The 27,094-nt window shown below is 42.2% G+C and overlaps 1 protein-coding gene across 8 annotated transcripts in view; it reads right to left on the bottom strand.

Annotated features, from left to right (window-relative positions):
• PITPNM2 (phosphatidylinositol transfer protein membrane associated 2) overlaps positions 1-27,094 on the bottom strand; it is a 226,410-nt gene that overhangs the window by 11,141 nt on the left and 188,175 nt on the right. For 4 of the 8 annotated variants that reach the window (XM_060785502.2, XM_060785504.2, XM_060785505.2 and 1 more), the window contains 11 exons: positions 26,164-26,353; positions 24,885-25,004; positions 24,549-24,760; positions 21,327-21,502; positions 17,920-18,090; positions 14,711-14,860; positions 8,877-9,041; positions 7,910-8,119; positions 6,171-6,319; positions 3,398-3,514; positions 29-145 (listed from right to left, as the gene is read on the bottom strand). In XM_060785502.2, coding sequence (XP_060641485.2) covers positions 29-145; positions 3,398-3,514; positions 6,171-6,319; positions 7,910-8,119; positions 8,877-9,041; positions 14,711-14,860; positions 17,920-18,090; positions 21,327-21,502; positions 24,549-24,760; positions 24,885-25,004; positions 26,164-26,353 — 1,777 coding nt within the window. The remainder of the gene's footprint in view (positions 1-28; positions 146-3,397; positions 3,515-6,170; positions 6,320-7,909; positions 8,120-8,876; positions 9,042-14,710; positions 14,861-17,919; positions 18,091-21,326; positions 21,503-24,548; positions 24,761-24,884; positions 25,005-26,163; positions 26,354-27,094) is intronic. The other 4 variants (XM_060785507.2, XM_060785506.2, XM_060785508.2 and 1 more) reach the window with 4 other exon arrangements.

The following is a 27,094-nucleotide window of genomic DNA, read 5'->3' as shown; positions in this document are numbered from 1 at the left end:
ATCAGATTAAATCTGTCCCAAATCATACCTTTTCCCCTGTGAGTGAGACCATGTCCAGTGGGCCGTACATAAACCTTCCATTTAACATCTGTGGGCCATCCTCATTAAATATGGCATCGATTATTCGGTGGTTGGCGGAGACATTCTGCCAAAAAATAAAAACAAAACAAGCTTGACTTTGCTGTAAATGAGGTGTATCGCTGTAAAGAGAAGCTGAGGTGGATCTTCACCATGATCCACCTCTAAAAAAAGACATCCACTCTCACAAGAAAGCCAATACAATACAATGAAAACCTAAAAATATACAAACCTTAAAATGGAATTAAACAGTATTGGAAATCATAATGTCTAATAATGTATTTATTTGTATGGCAATATCCTTGGCTGCACATGGTTCTCTACACAAAAGAACAGGGACCCTGCTCTTAAGTCATGCATACAACAAATGGCATATTATCAACTCTATTAATTTACATTAAGATAGAAGGGAAAGTATAGTTTCCTAATCAAAAAACCTTGTGTAATCTTGAGGGCATTTTGGAAAGGCATCCATAATCTTTTGGAAAGGCATGACCTTTTGGGTAAAGGATGACCTTTGAGATTATAACCTTTTGGAAAACTAGAATCTCCAAAGCCTTTTGGAAAGGATGACCTCAGGAGATGAATTGGCATTCACACTATCTGGAATGATCATAACCTTCTTTTTAAAAAGTATGATCTTCCTGAGAAGAGCTAAAAATTCATTTGAGTGAATCTCTTCTTCAGTGGTAAATATCCATTAGCATCCATGCAAGGCAATTTAGGTTTCTCAGTTGTTAGACTGATATGCCTCGTTATCTCTCTGAACTATTAGGAACAAAGATTATGCCAGTGCACAAAATAAATAGAAGATGTTCGGAAGTGTTATTTCAGTTGGCCAAAAAACCTCTATTCTCCCATAAAATGTATTCGTTTTAAATAATGCTCTCAAGAGACAAAAATAAGTAGTCTTCGTTACAAATAACATAGTTGGTTTACTTACAAACTTAATCTATTCAGCATACAGGTACATAGCTTATCAGTAGAAATAATTTAAAAAGTAAGTTCTCAAAAGCATGCTGTTGCAGTCTCTTTTCTAATGCATAGCAAACATTGATTATACAATACTGACTCAACACTGCCTTCTAAAATGGATTCTCAGTTTGAATAGTCCCAGATTTGATCACATGGTCTGCAGCCCCTCCCACAACTTCAAACAACATAGAGTTAAGGAATCTGCATACCAAAACATGCATATATAATAGAGTAAGCAAACTGAATTATATACATAACAAATGACTATTATAGGAGGCTTGTGGAAGGTTGCTATTTCCAACATTTTTGGGGAACACTGACTAGGATGGGGGAGTAGACTTTTCCACTTGCTTTCCTCTTTGCCAGAAGGGACAACCCTGGTTAGGACCTGGATGGGAGACAGCCAAGGAACCCCTGAATAAATTGACAAAACCGCCTCTGAGTATTCCTTGCCTAAGAAAAATCCTATGAAATCACCAGGTTTTCTAATGAAATTTTTAATCATCTTGATTTTTGTAATATTTTACTTGGTTCAATGATGTCAAATTAAATTTTACGACATGTTGAGAATCCCTTCTCCAGAATGTTGAGATCTGAAATACTCCAAAATCCCAAACTGTCCAAATCGGTGGTTGAGATAGTGACACCTTTCTTTTCTGGTGGTTCCGTTTACATAAACCCCCGGATGGTTCAATGTACACAAACTTTGTTCTTGTACAAAATTATATAAAAACAACATCTATCTTGTATACACATAATAAAAGTGAAAATATGTATGTACGTGTGTGACTGACGTGTCCACTTACACAGACAGGCTCCCACTTCCACAAATACTGATAACTCCCACTACTCAGGAGGCACCAAAGGCCCTCCTCCCACCAATAACATTGCAGATTATAGAGAGCGCTGTAAATATGTCCAGGAGCCCTGCCAATGTCCTCCACAAACACTATACTGCCCACCACCCAAGTGAAGGCTTTCATACAGGGACAATTCCATCCTAGATTTCATGTGTTTTCTCCACAACAGACATCCCAGTGTTTCTTACTCTCTCCATTGGTGTGGAATTTGTATGACCCCACCCACTGCATCTTTCTTGACCCTTTCCTATTATTTTCTACAGCACACAGCAAACAGAGGAATTGATCAGCAACTGAACATACTAGAGAGGTTTGGGGATAATTCACCATGATTCATAGGAGTTGTAGATACTGGGATGTATAGTTCATCTGCAATCAATGAGCACTCTGAACTCTTCCAACTATGGACTTGGAACTAACTTGGCACACAGAAGCCCTATGACCAACAAAAAATACTGGAGGTTTTTGGAGGGATTTATACGAGTTGTAGTTTACCTACATCCAGAGAGCACTATGAAAGTAAACAATGATGGATATGGATCAAACTTGGCATGCCTACCTGATATGCCCAAATTTGAATACTGGTGGGTTTTGAGGGGAATTTGCCTGGACATTTAGGAGTTGTAGGTACTGGGATTTATAGTTCACCTGCAATCCATGAGCACTATGACCTCCAACAAAGATGGAATTGGACCAAACTTGGCACACACTGCCCCCATAACCAGCAAAAAAAATACTGGAGGTCTTTGGGAGAAATTTGCCTTTATTTGGAGGAGTTGTAGTTTACCTACATCCAGAGAGCACTGTGAACCCAGGCACTGATAGAGCTGGACCAAACTTGGCACACAGACCTGATATACTGACATTTGATTACTAGAGGGATTTGGGGGGAACTGACCTTTCTTTCTAGGAGTTGTAGTTCACCCACAACCAGAGAAACTGTGACCTCCACCGATGATGGACCTGGACCAAACTTAGCACACAGAACCCCCATGACTAAGTCAGCCTACTGCAGGGGTTTGAGGGGACTGACTCACCATAGTGGGAGCTGTAGTTTACCCTACAGCCAGAGAGCACACTGAACCCCACTGACGATGCATCTAGCACAAACTTGCCCAACACAACAAACTTTTAAGTACTGATGGGAATTTCTTGGGGTGAACCTGGCATGGTGTCAGTTGTACGTAATCCACAACCTTATGTATTTTGTAAGATTAAAAATTGACTTTTTCAAATAACCTGGGCAATGCCGGGTACTCAAGGTAGTTTTATATAAAATTACCTTCAGGTTAGATGCATAACGGGTATAGGACACATTAATTTCATCTTTTTCCATGAGATTTCAATAGGCACATCTATGCAAATACTGGTAGTCTAAAAGCCCTCCAAACCCCTCTGGCCCCAAGCATTTCAGATAAAGGGACACTCAACCTGTAACAATAATGGTAAGAATTCCCCCCTAAAATGCACCCCTCTGTCCTTACCCTCAGTTTCACATGGGTCCTCTTGCGAAGCCACTTCTCCCTGGGCCTGGAAGGTGTAAAGACAGAGACCTCTTTGCCATCCATCTCCAAGACGCTCGGGTTTTCCTGTCTCATCACCTGAAGAAAAGACAGCCTGATCAATTTCTTCTGTGTTTTGGCATTTTGTATTATTATTATTATTATTATTATTATTATTATTATCTAATAATAGTCACAGCAATAAACAACACGGAAGTGTCCAGGATGCTGTAGTACTGCCATAAATTAACATTATGATATAACCTCATAGAATCATAGAACTGGAAGAGACCATAAGGGCCATTCAGTCCAATTCCAATCTACCAGGCAGGAAAAGCACAACCAGAGCCTCCCAATAAACCTTTCAATCGATTTATATGCAACAGATCCCTTCAAAATCACTGTAACATTAGCTATTTTCTAGCTCTCCAGAACAAAGTCCAATTTTAGGTTCAGGTTATACAACATATTGCTTTGGGAGACCAGAAATACTACATTTAAAACTTAAGAAGTCCTTGGATAGATGATATGCTGATCGAGTGATTTATTTGTCATCCACAATCTCAATAACCTCATCACTTGACACCTCTATTTAATTTTGTTTCTCTCACTTCTTCCTTCACATCTTCCACAGTAAAATCTGACACAAACAGTTCATTCATCTTTTAACCCAAGTGCTTTAGACAGAATGCAATAGACCTTAATTCTATTCCTGGCCAGGATTACGACTGCTACTCTCCCCAAAAATGGGATGATTCTTTTATTTCATATCAAGGCACAGTACTTCCATTGACTCGTGGATAAATTGAGCCAGGTTCTTTGAATCTATTTTTGACTAAAATTTCCCCACTTTTATATGTTCTTTATCTCTATTCCTGGCTGCTGAAGCTGATGAACAATTGCATTGTATCCTGTCAGTTCCCTAAAATCTGGAGGAAACCAAGAGCCATACCTGTTTTGAAACCAGGCAAAGACCGTAATGATCCAAAAAGCTATACACCAATCTCCTTGTGGTACCATCTTTATAAAGCTCCCTAGAGACTTATCCTGCACATAATTACGGAAAAAATGGACCCATTTATGATCCCACAGCAAGCTGGTTTCAAGAAAGGCAAAACTACACATCACAAGTGCTGAACCTGACTCAGCACATAGAAGATGGTTTTGAAAGGCAGCAGCTTCCAGGAGCTGTCTTCATAGACCTGTCAGCAGCTTATGATACAGTAAATAATCACATCTTCCTGAAAAAAAATGTATAATATCACAAAGGATTACCACCTAAACCGCTTCATAGGATATCTGCTACAAAACAGGAGCTTTTTTGTTGAGTTCCAGGGTCAGAGAAGCAGATTGCAAAAACAGAAGAATAGCCTGCCTCAGGGAAGCGTGCTTGCTCCATCAATGTTTAACATTTACACAAATGATTGGCCACTGCCAGAAGGGACAGAGAGTTTAATCTATGGTAACGATTGTGCCATCACTGCTCTAGCAGGGAGTTTTGAAATGGCTGAACAGAAGCTCTCCGAAGCTTTACATGCTCTTACTGGCTATTACAGGGAAAATCAGCTGATTCCTAATCCAACTAAAATGCAGACATGTACTTTTCACCTTTAGAACAGACAAGCATCCCGAGCTCTGAGGATTACCTGGGAAGGAACCCCATTGGAGCATTGCAACACACCCAAATACCTGGGAGTCACTCTGGACTGTGTTCTGACTTATAAGAAGCACTGCTTGAATATCAAGCAAAATGTGCCAGAAATAATATCATACAAAAGTTGACTGGCACAACCTGGGGATCACAACCAGACATAGTGAAGACATCTGCCCTTGCACTTGGCTACTCTGCTGCTGAATACACATACCCAATGTGGAATATATCTCACTATGTTAAAACAGTGGGTGTGGCTCTTATTGAGAAATGCCGCATTATCACAGGATGTCTACGACCCACACCCCTGGAGAAATTACACTGTTTAGCCGGTATCGCACCACCTGGCATCAGTCGGGAAGTAGCAGCCTGTAATGAAAGGACCAAGGCATTGACATCTCTGGCCCATCCTATGTTCAGATATCAGCCAGCAAAACAAAGTCTTAAATCAAGAAATAGCTTCCTAAGATCTACAGAGATATTTGCAGGAACACCTCAGCAAGCAAGAGTCCAAAAGTGGCAGGCCAAAACCCAGAACCTCAATCAGCGTCTGAGAACTGGTTGAGAAACTCCCTCCTGGACACACAGAAGACTAGGCATCTTGGAAGGTGCTGAATTGTCTGTGCTCTGGGGCCACGACATAAGAGTGAGGAAGAGAGCAAACCACAGACCACTTACTACAATACAACCTGAGCATTGCACAATGGAGGACCTTCTCACAGCGACACCAGAGGCGCTCCAAGTGGCCAGCTTCTGGTCAGAGGAAATTTAGCAAAATGACATTTTTTTAACTTTGTTTACAGTTTTTAAATACATTATAGCTGTATTCTCAATTCGCTTCTGACACGATAAATACATAAATCTCTCTTCCTACTCTCTTTTAAAAATATAAATCTAAAAAAAAGTCAGCCTTTTGTCTATAGCCTTTTGTCTATAGTCAACACTTGATCCATTTGGAGCTTTGCTGCACACACCTTCAATTCTCAGGAGTGAAAACTAAAGCTTGTGATCAGGGAATGAGATCTGTCCAGTTGGTGATCTAATACCAATACAAGGTCCTTTTAAAGCCACATGCTGGAGGTCTGCAAGCCCCTCAAAACTGACCTGTCTGAGCAGGAAGGCGACCACGTCCGTTGATTCCCAGTAGCTCGCATGGAAAAGGTGTGGTAAAGCAATGGTGGGGAAGGCGGTCACAGCATCAGGACAGTAGAGAGCATAGTCGATCCTTTTTGTCCCCCACCATTTGGACGCAACTGGGAGCAGATAAAAGGAGACCACCACCAACATTTTAAAAAGTAAACACAATACAAGTAACATCTTGGCTTCATGTTCCAAATCAACCTCTAGTCCAACTTAAAGTGTCAGAAAACCTTCTCTCCAGACAGACCAACACAAAATGCTGCATCTAAATGTAAACCATGCCAGTGGGCCTGCTCTTATGGACCTTTGTTGGGTTTATACCAGTTTAACCACCATGCCTTCTCCAGACAATTCTGTTAGAGACCACTAGCTTTGGAACCCACCTGAAATCAAACTACAGTCTATAGTATTTTTCTGGAGAGAGGAAGAATAATCATTCTTAGGTTTTTTAAATATTTGAAGCTAGGCTTAATCTCACATAACTCTCGGTCAAGCAAGGACAGTATGAAGGAGGTGTGGATGGTATCATGTGCTGAAACGAGCCAGAAAATACACTGCAAGATGGGTATAAAAAGACTCTATATCCATCCTCAGGAACACTGCTCCCAGAAACATTTTTGTCACAGATCCTACTTACCGTATGTTATGGGCATCACTTTGCAAACTATTTTCAAAGCCTTTTACTTACATACTTACAATTTCTGGATAACTTTAATGCATTGATATATGCATTTTGAAATCAATGTTGGAATATCAAGAGTGCAAGTATCAAAAGAAAGGGAAGGAAGTGTTATGAGAAGGAAGGAAGGAAGGAAGGAAGGAAGGAAGGAAGGAAGGAAAGAAGGAAGATCACCTACCAATTCCCCCACCAGCATTGCCATTTCCTTCCAGATTTGTGACTGAAATGCAGATAGAGGAGGAAGAGGAGACGGAGGAAATCAAACTGGCCTGTTAGGAGAATTTCCATTGACTTTTGTGTAGCTCATGTTGGCATTTTGAAAGCAAGCTCCAACTATTTTGCTAGATCTCTCCAAGTTTTTTGTTCGATCTCTCCACCCCCTTGTAGCAAATGTCTACATCGGAGAGTATCGTTGTGAACAAAGCTGATATAAGACCCAGCAAGCCTGACATGTTGCTGGTTTCTAAATGTTAAACTGATCATCAGATCCAAATTAAAATCTGTTCCAAAAAACAAAAAAACAAAAACCCCTGCAAACAGTATGTCTTCCTTTCCTTTGGCTGTATATGAACTTTTATTCCTAGACTTCTGATCGACAGAATGCTAACTTTCAAACCAAATGACAATTATTTCTGCTTCCAAGCAAAAGGTCACCTCACACTTGGAGGTGTTCCAAGTTTCTCTTTTCCTGTTCGAGACAAGCAGCCTCGCCTCTTTGGGGATTCTCCAAACAGGGAAGTCGGGAAGAAGTCCTCCCTCCAAAGAAATGCCAGGAGCTCTACTCCAAGTGCCATGGAGACTGTAACAATTCACAGCCTGCACAGCCTTTGCACCTGCGGCTGGCTGTTAGTGGCAGCAGGAGGGTGAACCTTGCAAGCTGAGTTACGGCTGTGTTTTGTTAAAGCATCTACCAAGATTGCAAAAGCATCCCGGGAAAGCCGACTGTGTCAGTTTGGAGGTGGCAAGCGAGATTAGTCAGGCCCTGCAGCTTTGCGTTGCTGCCGCTTCCTCTTTTCCAGAATACCTTGACTGAAGTCGAGGCCTGGAATCCGTGGAATGGAATCCATTTCCCAATGGGAGGATCTCCCAAGCCTTCTTCCTAGGAGATTCTGGGCCTTTTCGGGTTTAGACGCCCTATGCCTTTTGGGAGAGGGTTGGGTGGAGGATTTATGAGGGAGGGCAAGCAATGCCAGAAGACTAAAGCCCCTGGGATGGTGGAGGTGAGTTTTGTTTTCTAAAACACACAACGTTTAAAAAAAAGGAGACAAAACAAAAATGAAACACACGCGTGTTAAACACACACAAAGTCATGCAAAACATACAACTCCTTTTGCTCTTGCCATGAAGGAGATGATCTGGCTGCTTAAGAAACAACTGCACGTTTGACTTTATGGGCTTACCGGTTGAGATCTTATGAAATCTTTCACATATTGGAGATCTGTTTGCATCTAGGTATGTAAATGTGTATTATTCAAATAGGGAAGGGCTCCGTCTTCTTATTCTGAATGGCAAAGAGGTTGTGTAAAAAGGAGGCTAAAGTAAATGGGCAACCAATGGCGGGAATTCCTTAAATTCATGGTGCCTCTGCCTTAAGCCCATTCAGTAGCTTTGGGCAAAACCCCTCGCTCTCAGCCATCTGCAATAACGGGAAATGGTACTAGCTTAAAAAATGACCACTAGATAATGCTTGTGAAATCTTTGGAATACTTCAAGCATCATTCCTATGTTAAATAGGGAAGTAGCATCAGATTTTGAAGGCTATGACAGGCTCCTACTTCTCATTCTCAAGGTGATGATGCTTTTTAAAGGCAAGGAGCCATTATCACGGGATAGAGACCTAGAGATGGTGAACCTTAGAATCTATATGTGAAGGGAAACAACCATAAGGAAACCATACAGCAGGCCAGTCTGTCCTTCAAAGGTGCCAGGCGTCATCTTGGTGGGTGGAACCCATGGGGACAGACCCATTTCCAAGGAGGGAGAACACTTACTGTTGGCTATGTTGGTAGCAGTGTAACTGTCTGCCATTCCTGAGACCTGGCTGGCAATGCTGGCCTCGCTGGCTCTCCGGAAGCCCCTGAACTGAGGGGCAGAAATGGGAGTAGAAGGGGATGCGCTCTCCATGAAGGCGCCACCATGAGACTGAACAACATCCGCTACGGAGACGAAACAGTGAAATTGAGAGCATTAAACCAGACTCACAAGAGGTCACTGCGAGACACACAGGATGCAAATCAAATCAAAAGAAAAGAAAAGCAAGCCCCTCCTTTTGCACGCACACACAGCAGAGATTTGTTGAGATTTGTCAAAGCTGATTGGAAGGAACAAGTGTTTCAACAGAGCTCCAGTCAGGAAAAAAAATGAAAGACACCAGCACAAGCACCAATGCAAACAGGTCAGCAGCTCCGCAACCGTTTCCCAAATGGTGAAAACGAAACAACGGCCTGAGAAGAAAACAGATATATCGGGAGCCCCATTTGCCTACATGCACAACTTGCAGTGGTTTATGAATTGTGTTGTGAGCAGATCTTGGAAAGATTACTGGTTTTGGACCACAACTCACAGAATCCGACACTGACTGAAGAACTCTGGGAGTCGTAATACAAAAAAAAAAAAAGGAACATTCCTAGTTCTTGGCAGCTCTGAGATTTCCTGCAGAAATGTTGCTACAAGGAGGTAGGGTTGTACATGGCAAGAACTTGGTTTATACGAGTGTTCAGAGAGGGCAATCACAAGACTCATGAGACTGAGTAAACTGGGAAACAACCCTTAAAACTATCCCAGAACCTCAGTCAACTCAAACAGGAGAAAATGTGTACCTCTGCTGCTTGCAAAAGCTTTTGCTCAGAAACCACAGTTTTTGGTGACGTTCCTCCCAGTCGAGGGCTAAATGCAGGGAGGATTTTGGAATAATCCTCATAAACATTTCTCTCTAGATCTCTGACTTGTCCGCTTCATTTCCAAAGGCTGATATGCAGAAATGTGTAGTTATTTATTTACAAGATGTTTGACCTGCCTTACAAGTGCTAAAAAATAAGTACAGTCAGGCATCCACATGCAAAGGTTCTATATACACGGATCCAACCATGCACGGCTTGGAAAAATTTCATTCCAAATAACAAACCTTGGTTTTGCCATTTGATATAAGAATCACCATATTATTACGCCATTGTATATAATGGGACTTGGGCATCCATGGATGTTGGGATCCAAATGGGTCCTGGAGCCAAACCCAGCAGATACCAAGGACCAACTGTAAATACCATGATCAAAGTGAAACATCCCCCCCTCCCCCGAGCAGCCAAAAATATTGTGTTTGCTTAGCTTGCAGTTTTCGAGCAATGCATTTGTGTGCATCGGAAACATAAGGCAGAGGGAACATGCAAATGAGCTAAAGAAAACAAAGGCTGTGGCAAACTGCACTTGCTCCAGTTCTAGATGTTATTTTGGAAATTCTGTTCATTGACCCAGAATTTAAAAGAGCTAAAAATGGCGCAGCATCAAAGAATCTACCTGTCTTTCCTAAGGTAAAACATTGCCTGTCTTGATGTCAACCATGGGACTTGTGCAGTCCATCTTTGCTCTTCTGTCCAGAGACATAGCATCTTTTCCCTTGTCTGCATAATTCAAAATCAACCTTTGGGATCCTTGAGGCAGAATTCAAAATCAACAAAGAATCTTATGGAAGCTTCGATTAGGAAGAGTTTGTGTATTGCTGTCTGCTTTCCTGTATGCAATGAAGTGTGAGTCAGCACTCCCAACCGCTGAAGTGTTTGCAATGGAATTGTAAACATCTGCAGCGCAGAACAATGCATCGTATGTCGGATGAAGTGGACAGTAGCCCATGAGAGCATATGCCATTAGACATTGGTTAGCCCAAAACACCACGAGATTCTTTGTTATTTTTGTTGTTGATGACTAGGCACAGCTGCTCCCTCTGAAAATTGAAAATATCTGGTTATTTAATTAGTTTAATGGATTTCTCTTGCCTTGCCTCCCAATATGCCGTCACAGCTGCTACCCTAGAATACTGAAATGGCATTCCAAATGGGAACACAGGGGGGGAAAAGGTAACAATACTTGGCCATATGAAAAATATCAAAATCCACATACGGATAATGCTATCACCCAAAACCAAGGAATGAGATGGTTCAAGGTTGCACTGAAACTATTGTTAAGAATCTCTTCCCCCATTTTGGCTTGGACCGTGCAGAGCCAATGACTTCAGCACCATCAACCTTATCCTCCATTGCTCTACTCTCAAACCCACCCCGCCCCCCGCCCCCCACACCCTGCATTTGTAGCATTCTTCTTAACGAAGAGATCTCAAAAGCTTGTGCCTTTGGGGGTACTTGAAAAATTCCTCTGATGAGAGGCATTTCCCAAATGCAAGAATTGCCTTCTAGATAGGTTGTTGTGTGCCTTCACATTGTTTCTGACCTGAAGGAGAATCCATTACACTGGCCAACACACCTTTTGGTGCCTCAAATGATAGCCCTGTTTCTGGGCCTCTTTGACCTGCTGAGTCCAAAAATGGCATCAGTTCCCCTCTATTAGCTCTAGTTTTGGAAATGCAGACCATATCCCATCCAGTGTTTCTCAACCTTTGGTCCTCCAGGTGTTTTGGACTTCAACTCCTAGAAATCCCAGGCAGTTTACCAGCTGTTAGGAATTGTGGGAGCTGAAATCCAAAACACCTGGAGGACCAAAGGTTGGGAACCACTGCCATCTGCTCACCCGTAAAAAAATCATGATAGCCACATCTAAGAAACTAGAGCCGATGCAGTCTATCCAATGCCATTTTCTGAGTCAGTGCCCCAAGTAACCTAGGAACAGGCCAAAAAATCAAGATACCAAGTTTTGTTTTGTTTTTGAGATGGGGTTGTGCTATGGAACTTTTTGGGCAAGATTTGTTCAGAGCCCCTGACTATCCCTGAGGCTGATGTCACCCAGTGGGTTTCCATGGCTGGCTCTTTCCCCATACAATAGGTTAGGTAGAGATTATATTTTGATAGATTTGTTAAAATGCAATCCGTGAGGTAATCTGCCCAAAGACTGAATGTTGCTAAGACTGGTGAGGGAGATTTCACTAATCTACAGGGGGAAAGGGAACCCATCTGATACCTCATAGAAAAGGGGACCTGCCTCTCCACGTCTTCTCTCTTGGCCCTCTGGTGTGCCCTGATCCTTTGGTTTTGATCACCTGCGCCTCCACAGCCATAGCATGCTGTTTCTGAGCTGTAGCAGAGCGTGCCACGCTGGGCAGTAAGATCATTCTCTCACTGTGTGCTTCTTCAGCAACAGAAGCATTTCAGAACCAAGTTGCGGAGCGGTAGGTGTGCAAGTGGAGAGCAGAGCAAAGGGAAACTGAGACAAGAGCTCCATAGAAAGGCAATTTTTCCAGCTCCCCATAGGTCTTTGAGCATATATGTAAAACAGATACATTCATGTAAATCAGAGCTTGGGAAAAGTCACTTTTTGGATTCCAGGCTCTGTACACGGTATCCCCAAACTCAGTGTTTCTCAACCTTTGTCGGCAACAGACGATGAAATGGAGGGGAAAGACTGAGTGCCATGACCTCGCAACATGCACTTTCTTTTTGTGTTTTCTTTCTTTCTAAACTGATAAAGGCCACCTCCAAAAAGTTCAAGAAAGACAATACAATTATGTAAGCCCTATGAATCAAAAGCAGCATGTGAGATAGCAGACGTGACAGCAAAAATTAAAATCACATTAAATATTAAAACTCACAGATGAGATGGTGCTGATCATCCCCTCTAACATCAGGTTTTAGTTTGGGGACAGGTTTGCCTTCTAAAGCTCAGTTTGCATACTTTGAATGTAAGTAGGATGTAAGAGTGAACCAGATGTACTACCCTCACAACTCAAGCAGTCTTGCAGTATCTTCCTAATGCAACATTTAAAAAGAAGTCCAGCCATGCAGAACACCAAGAGCAGCAAAAAAGGAACTCAATGTTGAAAGCATGAACAATCAGAGAGGGGGAATGGGTCTTGAAAGCTTTCCCATATTTAAAAAATCATGTTATTTGTAGGCAAGCTAAATCAAATACAAGACTTCTCTTTGGGTGATAGAAGCCTGTATCAGAATCCCTCTCGCACAGGGTTTGGTCAAGTTCCTTGTCACTTTTACTGAACTTGCATCCCTAAACACACTGACCTGAGAGCAAGTCCCATGACCTATGTGAGGCTGACTTCTAAACAAACATGTTCAGGATTGCAGAATGTGGCTGGTGACAATTTGTAGCCCTTTCTTGCGCCTCAAAGTAACAGGCCTATTATGTTTGAAAATCACGTTTGGAAATCCAATGCATTGGGCAGTTTCACAGGCGGCATCATGTGCCCTTTTTCTTTCGCGACAGTTCCTTTCCCAATGCAAAAAGTAGCCTTAAGCAACCAGCTCCATCTATTGTATTTTGGATTTGGGGTGACTTTGCCTCACTCCACTACTAGAAAAGAACTTGTGTGGGACAGCAATGGGGCTTTCCTATGCAAGGACACCCCTCCTACATCTGGCTTCCACAGACAAAGGATCCACGTGTGTGACTCATAAAGCCTACGAAGAGGAACTCCCATGAATCATGTTGCATGCACTGCGTCTTAAGACAGCAGGGGGCATGCACAGTCAGCACCTAGGCATCCAAGGCAAACTTGAGAAGAGCCTGTCCATCCAGCCACCACTGCTAATGATGGTCCCTTGTCTGGATCCAATTGTGCTCAAGCAGACCTTCTGTCCAACATGCTCCTCTCCTCACAAAGACACACTCTGTACTTCGACTTGCCGGAGCTATTCAGCCCACTTTGGGAGAGCGTGCAGTTGGGTGTAAAGTCATAGTGATGGACTGTTTCCTATTTGGGCAGGAAAACACAAGCAGCTAACCACAAGCAACTGGATGTACAACCTGAGGGAGGCAACTTGGAGTTACCAAAAAGGAAAAGAAAAAAATCCACATAAATTCACTATCTCGGCATTTAGCTGAATCATATCCCAGCTTGCAGTGCCAAAAAGAGGAACCCTTCTCTCTACATGTCAACCCACTTCTATTGTTAGCTTCAGGAACGTAAAATGCTCAGCTAAGTTGGAATCACCTCAACACACAGCTTGGCCCTCCGCCTTTAAAGAGCTCTGCCTGAATGCAGAGAAAATGCTTGGCTCTTATGAGCAAAAGATGAAATGCATCCCAAGCAAATGAGGCAATTTCGATGGAGAAGCTGATGTTAAAAATCTAGCAGGTAAATGTTTGAGGGATACAGAATGCTTCTTCTTTGCAGAGTTTCCAAACAAAACAAGTAAATGAAAGGAAAGAGGAACTCTGTTCCTAAACTGGCTTAAACACTGACAGACCTAATGGAAACATCTGTTTATCTGTTTGTCTCTTTCATGATTTCATGTGTGCTCTATCCCTAAAGATTAAAATGACTAATATGTTTTATTTGGCATAGGCTTTCAGCTCACTTCATTGGGAAAATTTACACCAAAGAAAAGTGACTAGTTTTGAAGGAACCACAAAACCTTTGGTCCTTTCTGTTGCAACACACCAATACAGAAACCTCCCAACAAGAATACGACTCAGCCCTACAATTTTAATGGCTAACATTTTGTCTATCACTCCAATTGTCTGAAATGGAGCAACCTTCTGCTCCTTTTTCGGTTTGGTTTTGTTCTGGAGGATTAAGCTGATCACCGAGAAAGCAGGGAAAGCTTTCAGGACCCTTGGGAGCAGCCAAGTGTGGATCAAGCATCATCCCAAACCCTGAGAAAGTGAAACGACAAGACAATAGGAAGGGGAAGGTGAGAGTACACACACTCCGCAAATCCAGAATTTTTACTGGAAACATCTTGCCAATTCAGGATGGGAACCGGGATACTGGTTTCCATGAAGCTGTCCTGGTTCTGAAGAGCAACCAAGGGGCTGCTTTCTACGAGGAGGACAGGGTTGCTCTGGACTGTTTCAACTGGAAGTAAGATGGGGAAGAAAACAAAGAGGGGCAAAAAACAACAGACATGTGGCCACAGGAACTGGAACAGACTCACAACTGGTATCCAAAATGGCTCTAAAGACACAGTAAACAGAAGTAAGGGTTTAGCAATCAGGTCTCAACAGGTATAATATGAACTGCAGGGGATGAAAGCAGGGAAGTGGCACTGGCCCACTTCCATATATCTAAGGGGTGGCTCCCCATCCCTTGCATGGTTGCTTGTGGGAGTCCAGTTGGGAGAAAGGCAATGGAGGGGGTTTCAGTCTGCTCCAGCTCCACATTAAATTGCATATATTATTTACACCAGGCCCCTGTTCTTTTCCAAAATGAAAAAAAGCAAATCTCCTGTCATCACACCCAGTTAGACCAAAGGCAGAGGTTGCCCACAACTATAGGTAAGTGTGGCACCTGGTGTAGTAAAGAGTAGCACGGCCTTTGGCTTCTTCGGGGTTGTAAGTGTAACAGCGCTCACTTGGAAAAAATAACATAGGCATCATTGCACTTTTCTTCCAAACAGAAGTCCAAAGTACCAGAAGCCCAGTTTATTAAAAAGACAAATGGTTGGCCTACACAGTGATGCAAAGATTCAAGGCAAGTACGGGTGGAAAAGAGAGGAACCTTTGGGCCGGGTTGCAGCAACGAACAAGGCTCCTGAGACTTCGAGTACTTATAGATTTTTGTAAAAATCAAAATTACTCTTTGGACTCCAATTCCAGCACATCCAGTGGGCTACAACCCCCCACAGTCCCCGAAGCATGGATAGAGGTCTACAATTCTACAAAAACTCCCATACTGTCTGGAATTTCTAGGAGTTGTAGTGTCAAGGGACCATACATAGTCATGTATAGGTTTAGGGCCAAAACTGTGGATTTGGATATGACCCTCTACTCAGAGATGATTCTTCTTTTGGTAAGAGTTACAGGACAGTACTTACACTGACTCATGACTAGGTCAACCCATGTTTTTGGAGGTGTTGCATTTTTATTGCTTTTTTGATACTAAAAAGGGAGGTGCGACTATTACACAATTACACAAATTTCTAGATTTAAACATAAACATATACAGTAATTTGTCTAAGCTTTGAAATTCAAATTGAACCAGACCCCCACTTTTGAGGAGACAAAACCAGCTTTCCTCCATCACTCACAAGATGACGGATATATTTATTTCATCTTGACTGTGGAATTACTTGCCAGCCCATACATAAAATTTGATCACAGCTGTATTGTCCCTCACCCAGACTGATGGGGTGTTTTAGTTCCATGGTGCATGCTTGGTTGTAGTTTACACAAGATAGGCATTTTACAGCATTGTCACCTGATAATTTCTATCCCCATATTCAGCCACCAGCCTTGTACATTTTTGGAAAAAAAAATTAGCTGGGACCAAAAACCGTCCCAACATTTCTGTTGATCACACATTTAGTGTGGGATCTCCTCCATTCTCTACCCTCAAACATTCCTGAGGACATTCTCCCCTGAAAATGACCCTCTTTAGGGTCATATCTTTTTTTTCTACTTTTTGCTTTCTCCCAGTTTTAAATTAACTGGATAAACTTGTCAGATTCTTGCCCCAGAATTCTCCAGCTCAAAACCTTTGCATAGAAAAGAGAAAATAATTTTACATGCATTTTGATAACATAGTAAGTCTCCAGACAAAGCTTCCCTTCCTGCTCCCTGTCTCACATGGAAATTGTGTATCGAGGCACTTTGGAAGTGTCCATCAATTGCTTTAATCTTTTCTTAACATATCCCTGGACGTGTAGCTTTGTCCGGGAGCTGGCAGTTATTTCTCTTTCCCTCACAAAACTGACATTTCTAGGCTACCTTGCTGGGCAGTCATGACTCATGCTAGACAAACAGCCTGGAAAGTGATTTAGTTGTCAAGTGAAGGCATGCCTTCTCTGTATCAGCTGGCACTACTTTCTGTTTTTCTGGCTATAAAAGTAGCTCCAAACTTTGTTAAAATCCCACCCACCCCCCAAAGCTTCTGAGTCAACAAAGCTGGAGTTAGGAAACAGACCCAGTGAAGACAGCAGCACTTAGCTACCAAGCATTTTAAACACTGGCATTTCTCAAGTCAACTATAACATTTGCCCACATATACAAGATTCCTGCTTTTGTGTAACTGCATGAGCATTAGCAAAGTAGGAAACCTGTGTGTGGCAGGTATTAAGATATAAATAACTATGGTAGATATTGCGGGGAATAGGAATGCTAGCCAAATCTTCAGTTTTGGAAGTATTTGGAGAATTACCCACATTTCATCACATAATAGTCACACTTTTCCCCTTTTTTTGATTGTAAAAAGGGAGGTGTGACTATTACGTGACAAAAAAATTCCCTTTGATTCTCTGGTTTCTGGGTTAACAAAACTACTTTATCTCTGAGACAGGAGGACAAGAAGGGAGGATCCAGCCTCAAACAAACACCTTGCCTTGGAGGAAGGAAAAGAGAATATTCCCCCTTCCTCTCTTCCTTTTGTCTCCAAAGGCAAGGCAATTTACAAAATCTGAAATGGAGCTCTTTGGAGGAAGGAAGGAAGATCTGAGTTTCAGAGACCTCCTTTTCAGGTTTTTAAAACTGCCTTAAGGACTCGGAGAAAGGAGGGCAGTGCGGAGCTCCAGAGACATCTATTTCATAGTTTTTGCACTGCCTTGCCTTTGAATAAAGGAAGGAAGGGGTAATCAGCCTCAAATGGCTCTGCGACAATTGTGCGTGGAACACAAAAATGCCAATTTTGCCACCCAAAAAATGGAGGTGAGACTATTACATGATGGTGACTATTATGCAATGAAATACGATAATTAACATGTATCAGCATCTAAGCATTTAAATACTATAGTTGAGATAGGAGTGTGCGACTTTAACAAAAACTAGACCAGGCTTCTCTAACTTTTTGTTATCTATATGTTTTGGGCTACTAACATGATCACACATTGGCTGGAAGCCAAACACATCTGGAAGACACTGGATTGGGAAGGCAGAACTAGGCCAATGACGTTGGGCCTTTAGTGGCAGAAAGAGCTGACTTACCCAGTAGGGCCGAATGCCCATCACCAAGTGGGAACCGTTGGTAGCGTGGGATGTTAAAGGGTGGCAAAATGTGGAACTTCTTTTCCAAGAGAGGTTCTAAGCGAGAGGCAGAAGGGTCTGCAGGGTGGAACAGGTTGTAAACTTGCTGGCAAGCAGGTCTCAACTGGAATACTGACCAACGGAGGAGGGAGGAAAAAAGGGATAATGAGATGTTGGCCACTGACTGTGAATGTCCATGCTAGACTGTGGAGAAAACATCCAGGAATGAGTGGACTCGCATTGCCATTGCCTGGCAGGTCACACAACCTACATTCTGTGTTAACCCATTCAACCCATGGCTCCTCCCCTGGTTCTTCCATAGCCGCCTTGAGTTCCTATATCAAGAGAAAGGCAAGATAAATATAAACAGATAATGTATTTTAATATGTGTAGAAATGTGTTTTAATATGTGCTTTAGTGGAATGTATTTCAGTAGTATGATGTACTTTAACATTATGATGTATTTGAACTATGTTGTGCCTTCCCCTTGAGTTGTAAGGAGAGGCTGGTAATATATACATAAAATAAATAAATAATGTAAGCAGAGACAGGAGTATAAGAGTAAACTCAAAGGTGAAAGAAAAAGCACTGCCAAGAAGTTGCCTCCTAGATATGTACATCTAAGATGGAAAAAAAGGTGAACTCAGGGCCCTTCCACACAGCCCTATATCCCAGAATATCAAGGCAGAAAATCCCACAATATCTGCTTTGAACTGGGTTATCTGAGTCCATACTCAGATAATGTGGGATTTTCTGCCTTGATATTCTGGGATATAGGGCTGTGTGGAAGGGCCCTTAGTCAAGTTAAAGGGAAATAGTAGTTTGGCACTGCTTTCCATCAGATTGGGTCTGGACGCCTCCTTCCCAGAAGCCTAGAAGGGGCTTCTGTGCTTAGTAACCCATGTCAGGCTTCAGGAAAGAGATATTCGGATATGGTAGGGATACAAAATCACTCAGCTGTGAGACACAGCCACAGATTACCATGCAAAAATATCATCTTGAGTTACAACATACAAAAGGACGCCTTCTAGGGAGGCTCAAATTGTGGTGAGATCAAGGGTGGACCTACATTGCCATTTAATCCAGTTTCAGAATGCAGATCAACTGCATCAAACTGGATTATATGAGTCTACGCTGCCATATAATCCAGTGCAATGTAGTTAATCAGAATTACATGGCAGTGCTGACCCAGCCTAAGGCTATCAGAACAATGTCAGAGAAGCCTCTCAGAGCAATTGCTTAACTTGTGAGTGAGAATCAAAGGGATTCTGATCTTGTTTACAAAGAACCAAAGGAAGTATTGAAACTTGCCTTTTCAAGGCATTTGGCCTGAAGGCTCATGTCAAAAATTCTAGGAATTTGTTGCCTTAAGTTGTGGTTCAAAGACCTTTGGAAACACCACCAGAAGAAAATGTCCATGTTGATACACAAGTATGCCGAGGAAAGGGAAAACAGAGGGCAGAGTCCTGGATCTGGACCCATCCTCCAGATTGATGATGAAGGTCCTGCTCTGTCCATTTTCTAAGAGCATCTGAAAATGAAGCAGGGCTGCTGACTGTCAAGCCCAGCATACTGTTGAGATAAGCAGTTTGAAAACAACTTGAGCTGTAATTAGAGAAATTAGGTACTGCTAAAACAAGCGGGGGAGGTATTTTACGACACCATAAAGAAAAAAGATCAGAAAATGTTGGGCGACCAAAAGGAAGGAGGAAGTCCTGATTACTCTTTGTCATAGAGAATGGAGTGACAGCACCCCCTGTGGCTGGATTTGAGCACAACCTTCAAAGGTGCCAAAAAGCTGGATGTTGACATCAACACAACATACCTCCTTTCTGTTCTATCTGTCTCTGTATTGTGTATCCAAAATAGAATTGAATGTTTGCCATGCATGTGTACTGTGATCCACCCTGAGTCCCCTTAGGGAGATAGGGTGGAATATAAAGTAGTGTTATTATTGTTGTTGTTGTTGTTGTTGTTGTTGTTATGATTATGATTATTATTACTGTTATTAACCCAATTGCTTGCAGCTCCAAACAATGTATGCTTTGAGTCTCCTCTGTGGAGAAATAAAAGCAGATATAAAGAAGGAGGAGGAGGAGAGGAAGAATACATTCTAATTTAGAAGCTTAAAGAAAGACTAAGAAGGTTGTAGAAAAGCAACAAGTGAAAGATCATAAAACTCAAAGGCAATAGATCTGAGCTGAGGCAGAAGGAGCAAAAGGTCAAGGAAGTGCAAACGAAGGCCAAGGGAATGTGACCTGAAGCAATAGGGAGGCAACATATTCCTGAATGGCTCCTTTCTGTGGTCTAAGAGAAATAATATTAAGGATACAGTCCAAAATCCCATCACGTCATGATCATCACTCACTATATACACTTGCAACATGACTGGTTAGCTTTTGAAATCATAACATACAATAGTTACATAACATACAATAGTTCTAATCTGTGTCCACACTAAATTGCTCCTCCTTTGTGTTTGGCCCTAAACTGTTATACAGTGACTCATATTTTTAAACGAAACATGCAGGTTCTGACAGGTGAAGATAGAATGATCATTTAAAGAGAAATCATTAAAGATTGCCAACTCAAAGTTAGGGTCAGCTATGACTCTTACTTCTTCCCTTTTAGAAACACTGCCTGCCTTAAAAGTGAAAAGAGAAGCCCCACATACATATTTCTCACACTTGATGCTAGAATTTGTTCTAAAAGCTGCACCCGCTTTTCAAGGATTTCATGATCATTGGAAAGGTCTTAGTGACATCACAGGCCAATTGACCAGTGTTTGGTGCAAACCCTTTGGTGCAGTGATTGATTTTTCCAAATTCATTTCTAGAGACAAAAAGACACACTGAAAACTGTTTTGTGATTAGATGTACGGTTTAAGCTATTTCTCATTCTCAGAACTCTCTAGAACAGTGGTTCCCAACCTTTTTTTGACCAGGGATCACTTGACTAGGGAACACTTTGACCAGGGACCACGCTCCAGCATTAGTACCAAAAGGGTTACGAATCAGTTTTTGATCAACTTTAGACTCAGTTCGGTTATTTGGGGTGTTGATTCAGAAAATAGCATTGGATAGACCATATCAGCTCTCGTTTCTGATACAGAATATATGCCATCCTGTAGTAGCGATCTGCTTGCCCACAGAAAACCATATTTAACAATCCTTGGCACTATAAAAGGGTTTTGTGAAACCAGTCGCTTTTGTTGCAATGGTGTAGTAACGGTGAGGCTGCGAACTATATTTTAGTTCTTGCAGACCACTGGTGGTCTATGAACCACAGGTTGGGAACCATTGTCCTAGAAAGAGAAAATGTTTCCAAATCCCCCCCACCCCACGGCCCCAACCCATACGAGAACCTACTGTTGAGATTTGGGACGACCGTTTTTCGCAAGGCAAGGACCAGCCCCAAAGGAGATCCAAACAAGAAGAAATCCGTGATCTCAAATTCAAACTTCCCAACATTGACTCCATCCAGTGCAGTGGAACTACTCGATCTCCTGGTTCCCGGACAGTGTCTCAGAGCACTAGAATGTAAACTAGAGAAAGAAGGAGGTGAACTACAATTGATAATGAGGCACGCAAAGCTACCAAATGAATAGCCATAAATTCACACTATACTATGTGTTAACAATGCACACAGCTTTCACTGTTTCCACAATCACAAAACTGCTCACAAGGAAACACATTTGACCAGAGGACTTCAGCTCCAGTTCTAGACCATAGCCACTTACATAGGATATGAATACCACCTAAGATCTGTTTTGTTCCATCACAAGGTTTGGCCTGGCATAGGACATAATGTTGAAATGTGTCTAGGTCATTCATAGCATGAAAATAAAAGTATTAAAAAGTTGAAAGGTAGTGTTTTCTGTTAAGTATTTGCCCTCTCCCACCATTCCTTTTGGGGAGAAAAATTCAGGTGCATTTGCGTCCATTGTTAACACTAGTATTTTGGTTGACACTGAACACCAAATGATGTGAATGTATTCCTTGAACAGACTACAACATAGGATAGGTAAAAAGTATGTACTTGGTGACCCAAACAATTATAATCCATGTATCATTTTAAACATTTCCCCATCTAGATATTTTGGAGAAAAGTTGCTTCCGTCTCCCAATCAATTTGGCTCCCAATATTGGAAAAGAAATGCAGCAGATCAGAAAGTCTGCAAAGTGTTCTAAGCAGTAAGTTGGTCAAATAGAACGTGGTCTTCTTTACCTATTCTATATCTCTTAAGACAATACCTTACGCATGTTTATCCAGCAGTAAACCCCACAGTGCTTGATAGGGCTTATTTTTAGCCAAGCGTGCATGGGACTGATGTATGGGACTAGATTTCTCTACGTCATGGAAAGCTGTGAACAATGCTTACCCATTTCTTTCCCAAATAAGTGGTTAGGACAAATGTTAAGGGGTTAAAGAAAAGGGGGGAGGGGGGAGGGAAACAAAGAGAGGAAAGAGAAATCGAAATATCACAATTGGCAAGAAGGGAGTTTATCAAATTTTCATGCGATCTCACAGAAAATATATTCCCATCCATTCACATCTTTGTAGCTTAGATAAGCCTGCCACTTAAGGCCTTACAGCCATGTGAACAAGCCTTCATCACACAATATGTTCTGCACCCGCCGACAGAGGACAGAAAAGCCAATCAACTCTTTCTTTCACATTAAAAAAAATGCCAGGGAAGAGAACTACAAGGCAAGCCCCAAAGCAGAATATTGCTAGAATTCATTGGGTTGTTGTAAATTTTTCGGGCTGTATGGCCATGTTTCAGAAGCATTATCTCCTGATGTTTTGCTTGCATCTATGGCAAGCATCCTCAGGGGTTGTGACCTCTGAGGATGCTTACCATAGATGCAGGCAAAACGTCAGGAGAGAATGATTCTGGAACATGGCCATACAGCCTGAAAAAACTTACAACAACCAATTATTCCGGCCATGAAAGCCTTCAACAATACTATAATTGAATAATAGTCCCAATGGTTTCAATGTCTACTCAACCAGGGAACAGGCATAGCATAGGGAAGGGTGAACACCCCTGTGGTCTTTGTTTTGCTATCTGGCCCATGTTCAGAAGAGTCCATCTCACTTTTTGGTCCCTTTGAGGATTAGATTTTAAAAAATGTGGCCTGTGGTAGAAATAAGGATTAGTGAGGAAGCTTCCGCAGAGACCCCTTTCCCCCATGAAAACTCTTCCAGGAGTGAATTTCCTTTCCAAGGGGAAGATTTCTCTCACTTCCTGTTGTCTCACCCTTGTTCTTAAGAGGAATTTGTTAAGTTGGATGTTTGTAACTCGGGGACGGCCTGTATATGTCCACCTTTATATGTATATGCATTACAGTACACTCTGTTACTTTTCTGGACCACAAACAATTACTATCCCCCACAATCCCTTATTTAAAGAATCAGTTTTTATCTAGAGCTCCCATATAGGCAAGGTCAAATTCTTCTTAGGGGAGATGGGAATTTCCTCCTCTGCTTAGTGGAGTGTGTGAGATGCCAAACAACCAACAGTGAAACTGCAGGATGTTTTATAGAATGGTGAAGGTTTTTAGTAATGATGAGAAGAGATTCAATGTCCCTTCACGTCACCAGGAACCAGGTGAAGACAACAAGCTTGTGGTATTATATAGTACCGGGAGTAAAACAAACACCAGCAAAGGAAATTCACTACATCTTCTAAATATGACCAAGAGAAGCTTCCGGCAGAAGATACATGGCATAAATTATATATATATATAGAACTGTGTGGTCGGATAAGAAGGTGTTTTCTGAACACAAGCCTGTAATCTGCAGTGTCAATCTACAAGCAGCTACACTTGCAGGCATTTGTGGATAAGGACTGAGTCACATAAAAATAGTAATTACTGAGATGGTTTCGCATGTAACCTGAAAAACCGTTAATATGTGAACCTCAGAATTCCATTTGGTTTACTGTCATTAGCACTTGGAAACCCTTTGTGTTGTTTTATAGAGGCATTACAAACATTGTTTATCCTTGTGGAATTTCTGTGAGGCAGATCATCATTATTCCCATTTCGCAGATTGGAACCATACCGAGAGATAAGGAATTGCTCAAAAGAACCCACTATATGCCTGCTCCCACATCAGGGCTAAGAACAGCTTTAGAGGGCAATGTAAATCAAGAAACTGGCAGGAGGAGAAGAGGCTTCACAGCTATTCTGCCCCTGATGCCCTCAAATGTGCCCCTGCCATGGTTCAAAGTTTTGAGACTTTATGAGGCGGAATCGGAACTCAGTGATAGATCCCATACTTATAATGCTCAAAGTCCCAGCTTAAACCTATGGCTATAGTCTTAAAAGCTATAACTTTAAAAGTTACTTCTCCAAATCAGATGGATGGATGGATTCATTCTGTCACATTCTATCTAATCACAGACTGTGTCATGCAGAGTGTAACCTCAAAGTATGGCTAACTCTCATTCACTTTTATCTTGCATCTTCAGCTTTCCAACGAGGATAATAAGCATTTATAAAAGCATCAGACTACCTTGAAATGATAGCAATGACAAACACAATTCAACATCAGTAACAAACCATGTCATTTCTCAGATCTACCTGGAAAGAAAGGCCTGATGCTGGTTGATGGTATCCGCCTCGTGGGTAGAGGAGTCACTCTTCTTCCGCAAGGAATTCTTGTTGGCATCCTCCTCGTTGCTGCGAGGAATGTCGATGTTGCTTCGGCTGAGGTGCCGGCTGCCTTCCAGGGCAGAAGCCCCAGAACAGTAGCTGTTGTTCACAACGATTCCAGGAGACAAGAGGTCAGTGTCCTGGAATTGGAAGGGGACAAGGCCCAGGCATCAGCCTCCTGACGAAGGACAATCACACTAAAAACAAGGCTCCCCTGCTTGAAAGACAAGCAGAAAATATGTCTTTGCCGCATCGGGTGTTTACCTGCACGCTTATGACACTCCCTCGCCTGCTGCTGTTTTGACTCTCCGACGCGGTCTGACCGCTAAAACACAGAGCATCAAAGGCCAGGATACCTCCGACGCAGTCCCCAACCAAACACACCTGTGTGGGAGGAAATGCCCATTCATTGCCCTTTCCCAAGGAACAGCAAGAGTTAAAACTCTATAAAAAGAATGTAAAAATTAAGGTGTACTGATGGTTGCTATACATATTTTAATAAACAATCATGAAAGAGATAAGTAGTCGAACATGGGAAACACAATTTCCTGGAAATCAAGCAGAAGAGCTACCAGTTGGGGTGAAATGGAATTGTTTGCAGTTTAACATTAATAGTAGTGGCTGCTCAGAAGCTGTACGCTCTTCACTTGCATGCACTGAGTGCCTATTCCCATAATTCATCCATGTGTGGAGAAGCTTGCAGTTCTCTCTCTTCGGAAGGAAACTGACCTTTCAAAGCTATATCTGGTGCTCACTTCTCCATAGGGATGGAGGATCTTTGTCTAGGGCTGTTGGGGCTCACATACTAACGGCAGGTGGGGCCAAAGCTGAAAGGATACTTCCCCCCACCCCGTTTAGCTCTCCTTTTCCTTCCTGTTTACTCAGTGGACCAGAAGACCATTGTTTTCAGGGGTCTGAACTAATCGTAGGAAGAGGACATTTGAATTAGGTCAACAGCTCATAGGCCCACAGGCTAGTCACCCCTAATGGAAGAGAGGAGAGTACAAAGCACTGCTTTTTACTAAAGATGGCACCTATTGGGTTTAGGTTCTGGGGCAGGAGGTGACTTTATTAAGTGACAGTTTTGAGAGGAAAAAATGCAAGTGATATGTGCAACCTGGGATTGTTATGTTTTCCTTCTCACTCCACAAATAAAGGCTGCTTCTGGAACATAAACCAAAAGAGGAAAAGTTGGATTTTCTTCAGTGATATTGTTTTATGTTGTTGTTGTTGTTGTTATTGTTAAGTGCCTTCAAGTCATTTCTGACTTAGGGTGACCAAAAAAGTTAAATTGCTCATGGGATTTTCTTGGCAAGATTGCTTCAGGAGGCAGATGGGTTTGCCCCCGAGGCCTTCCTTGGAGGCTAAGAGAGTGTGACTTGCCTGGGCCCACCCAGTGGGTTTCCATGGCTCAGTGTGGGAGAGAAACCCTGGTCTCCAGAGTTACCAGACAACATTTAAACCGGGGGAGGGAGGGAGGGAGGGAGGCTGTCTTTCCACTTGATCTCTGGTTCAATCCTACCCATTCAAGATGACAGCTTACCTGGCCATTGAATGATGTGCCTTCTTGGGATCGAATGAATTCGCTGTACACTTGATTGGCCCTCAGGATCACAGTAGCCACTGCCTCTTGGTACTGTGGCGATGATGTGGCAAGCAGAGGCAATGCAGCAAGAGGGATGTGATCCTGGCTAGTGGAAAGGCAACCCTCATCGTAGCTGTAAGGACTGAGGCTAAAGAGAGAAAAGAGAGTAAAGGATGTTTATTTCCTGTGGCTGTGTCTTCGGGCAGAGCTTGGGAATTTACTTTGAAAAGTACATAATGTATTTGACTAGGAGTTTTAAAGAAGCAATCCATTGTGTTACTTCCTGCAATGTTTAGAAAGTACTTCACTGCATTATTCATTGTCTGACTCATGATTTTGTCCACTACTTTTAATTACTACTTGTATTAACTATAGGAGTGCTACAACTGCATAAAATTGGAAGATGTACTTGGGAAGATGCACCTAAAATACTCTTGAAAAGTAACACATATAAAGGTAACTAGAAAACAGTTCTCATTAAACTAGCTGGATAACTACCTCCCCATTCATCCTGCAACTTGTGAAATGTACATTTTATACCCTTGTTCTTAAAACTGTGAATTCCTGTTGGACTAGAAGGGTCTTGGCGGGGGGTGGGTGGGGACAACATACCGGTGGTGGGTGGGGAGGACTTATAACTGTCAAGCCTACTGGTTTTCTGATCTCTATATAATATCTGAAATCTCAGCAAGGATGAAACAAGGGGCTTAAAGGCCTAGTCTTCAATATTGTCACACTGATTTTTTGTTGGAAAACTCATGACATTTTATGTGGCCCTCCAGGTGCTGGGCAACAACTCCTGTTTTCCTCCGAATTAGACATGATCATGACTAGGACCGATGGGAGTTGTGATACAGCAACATCTGAAAGGCTGCCGTTTGTTCTGATT

This window comes from Anolis sagrei, chromosome X (assembly GCF_037176765.1).
Source record: "Anolis sagrei isolate rAnoSag1 chromosome X, rAnoSag1.mat, whole genome shotgun sequence".
Lineage (NCBI taxonomy): Eukaryota > Metazoa > Chordata > Lepidosauria > Squamata > Dactyloidae > Anolis > Anolis sagrei.
Note: the sequence above shows the minus strand (reverse complement) of the source record. Positions and strands in the feature narration are given on the sequence as shown.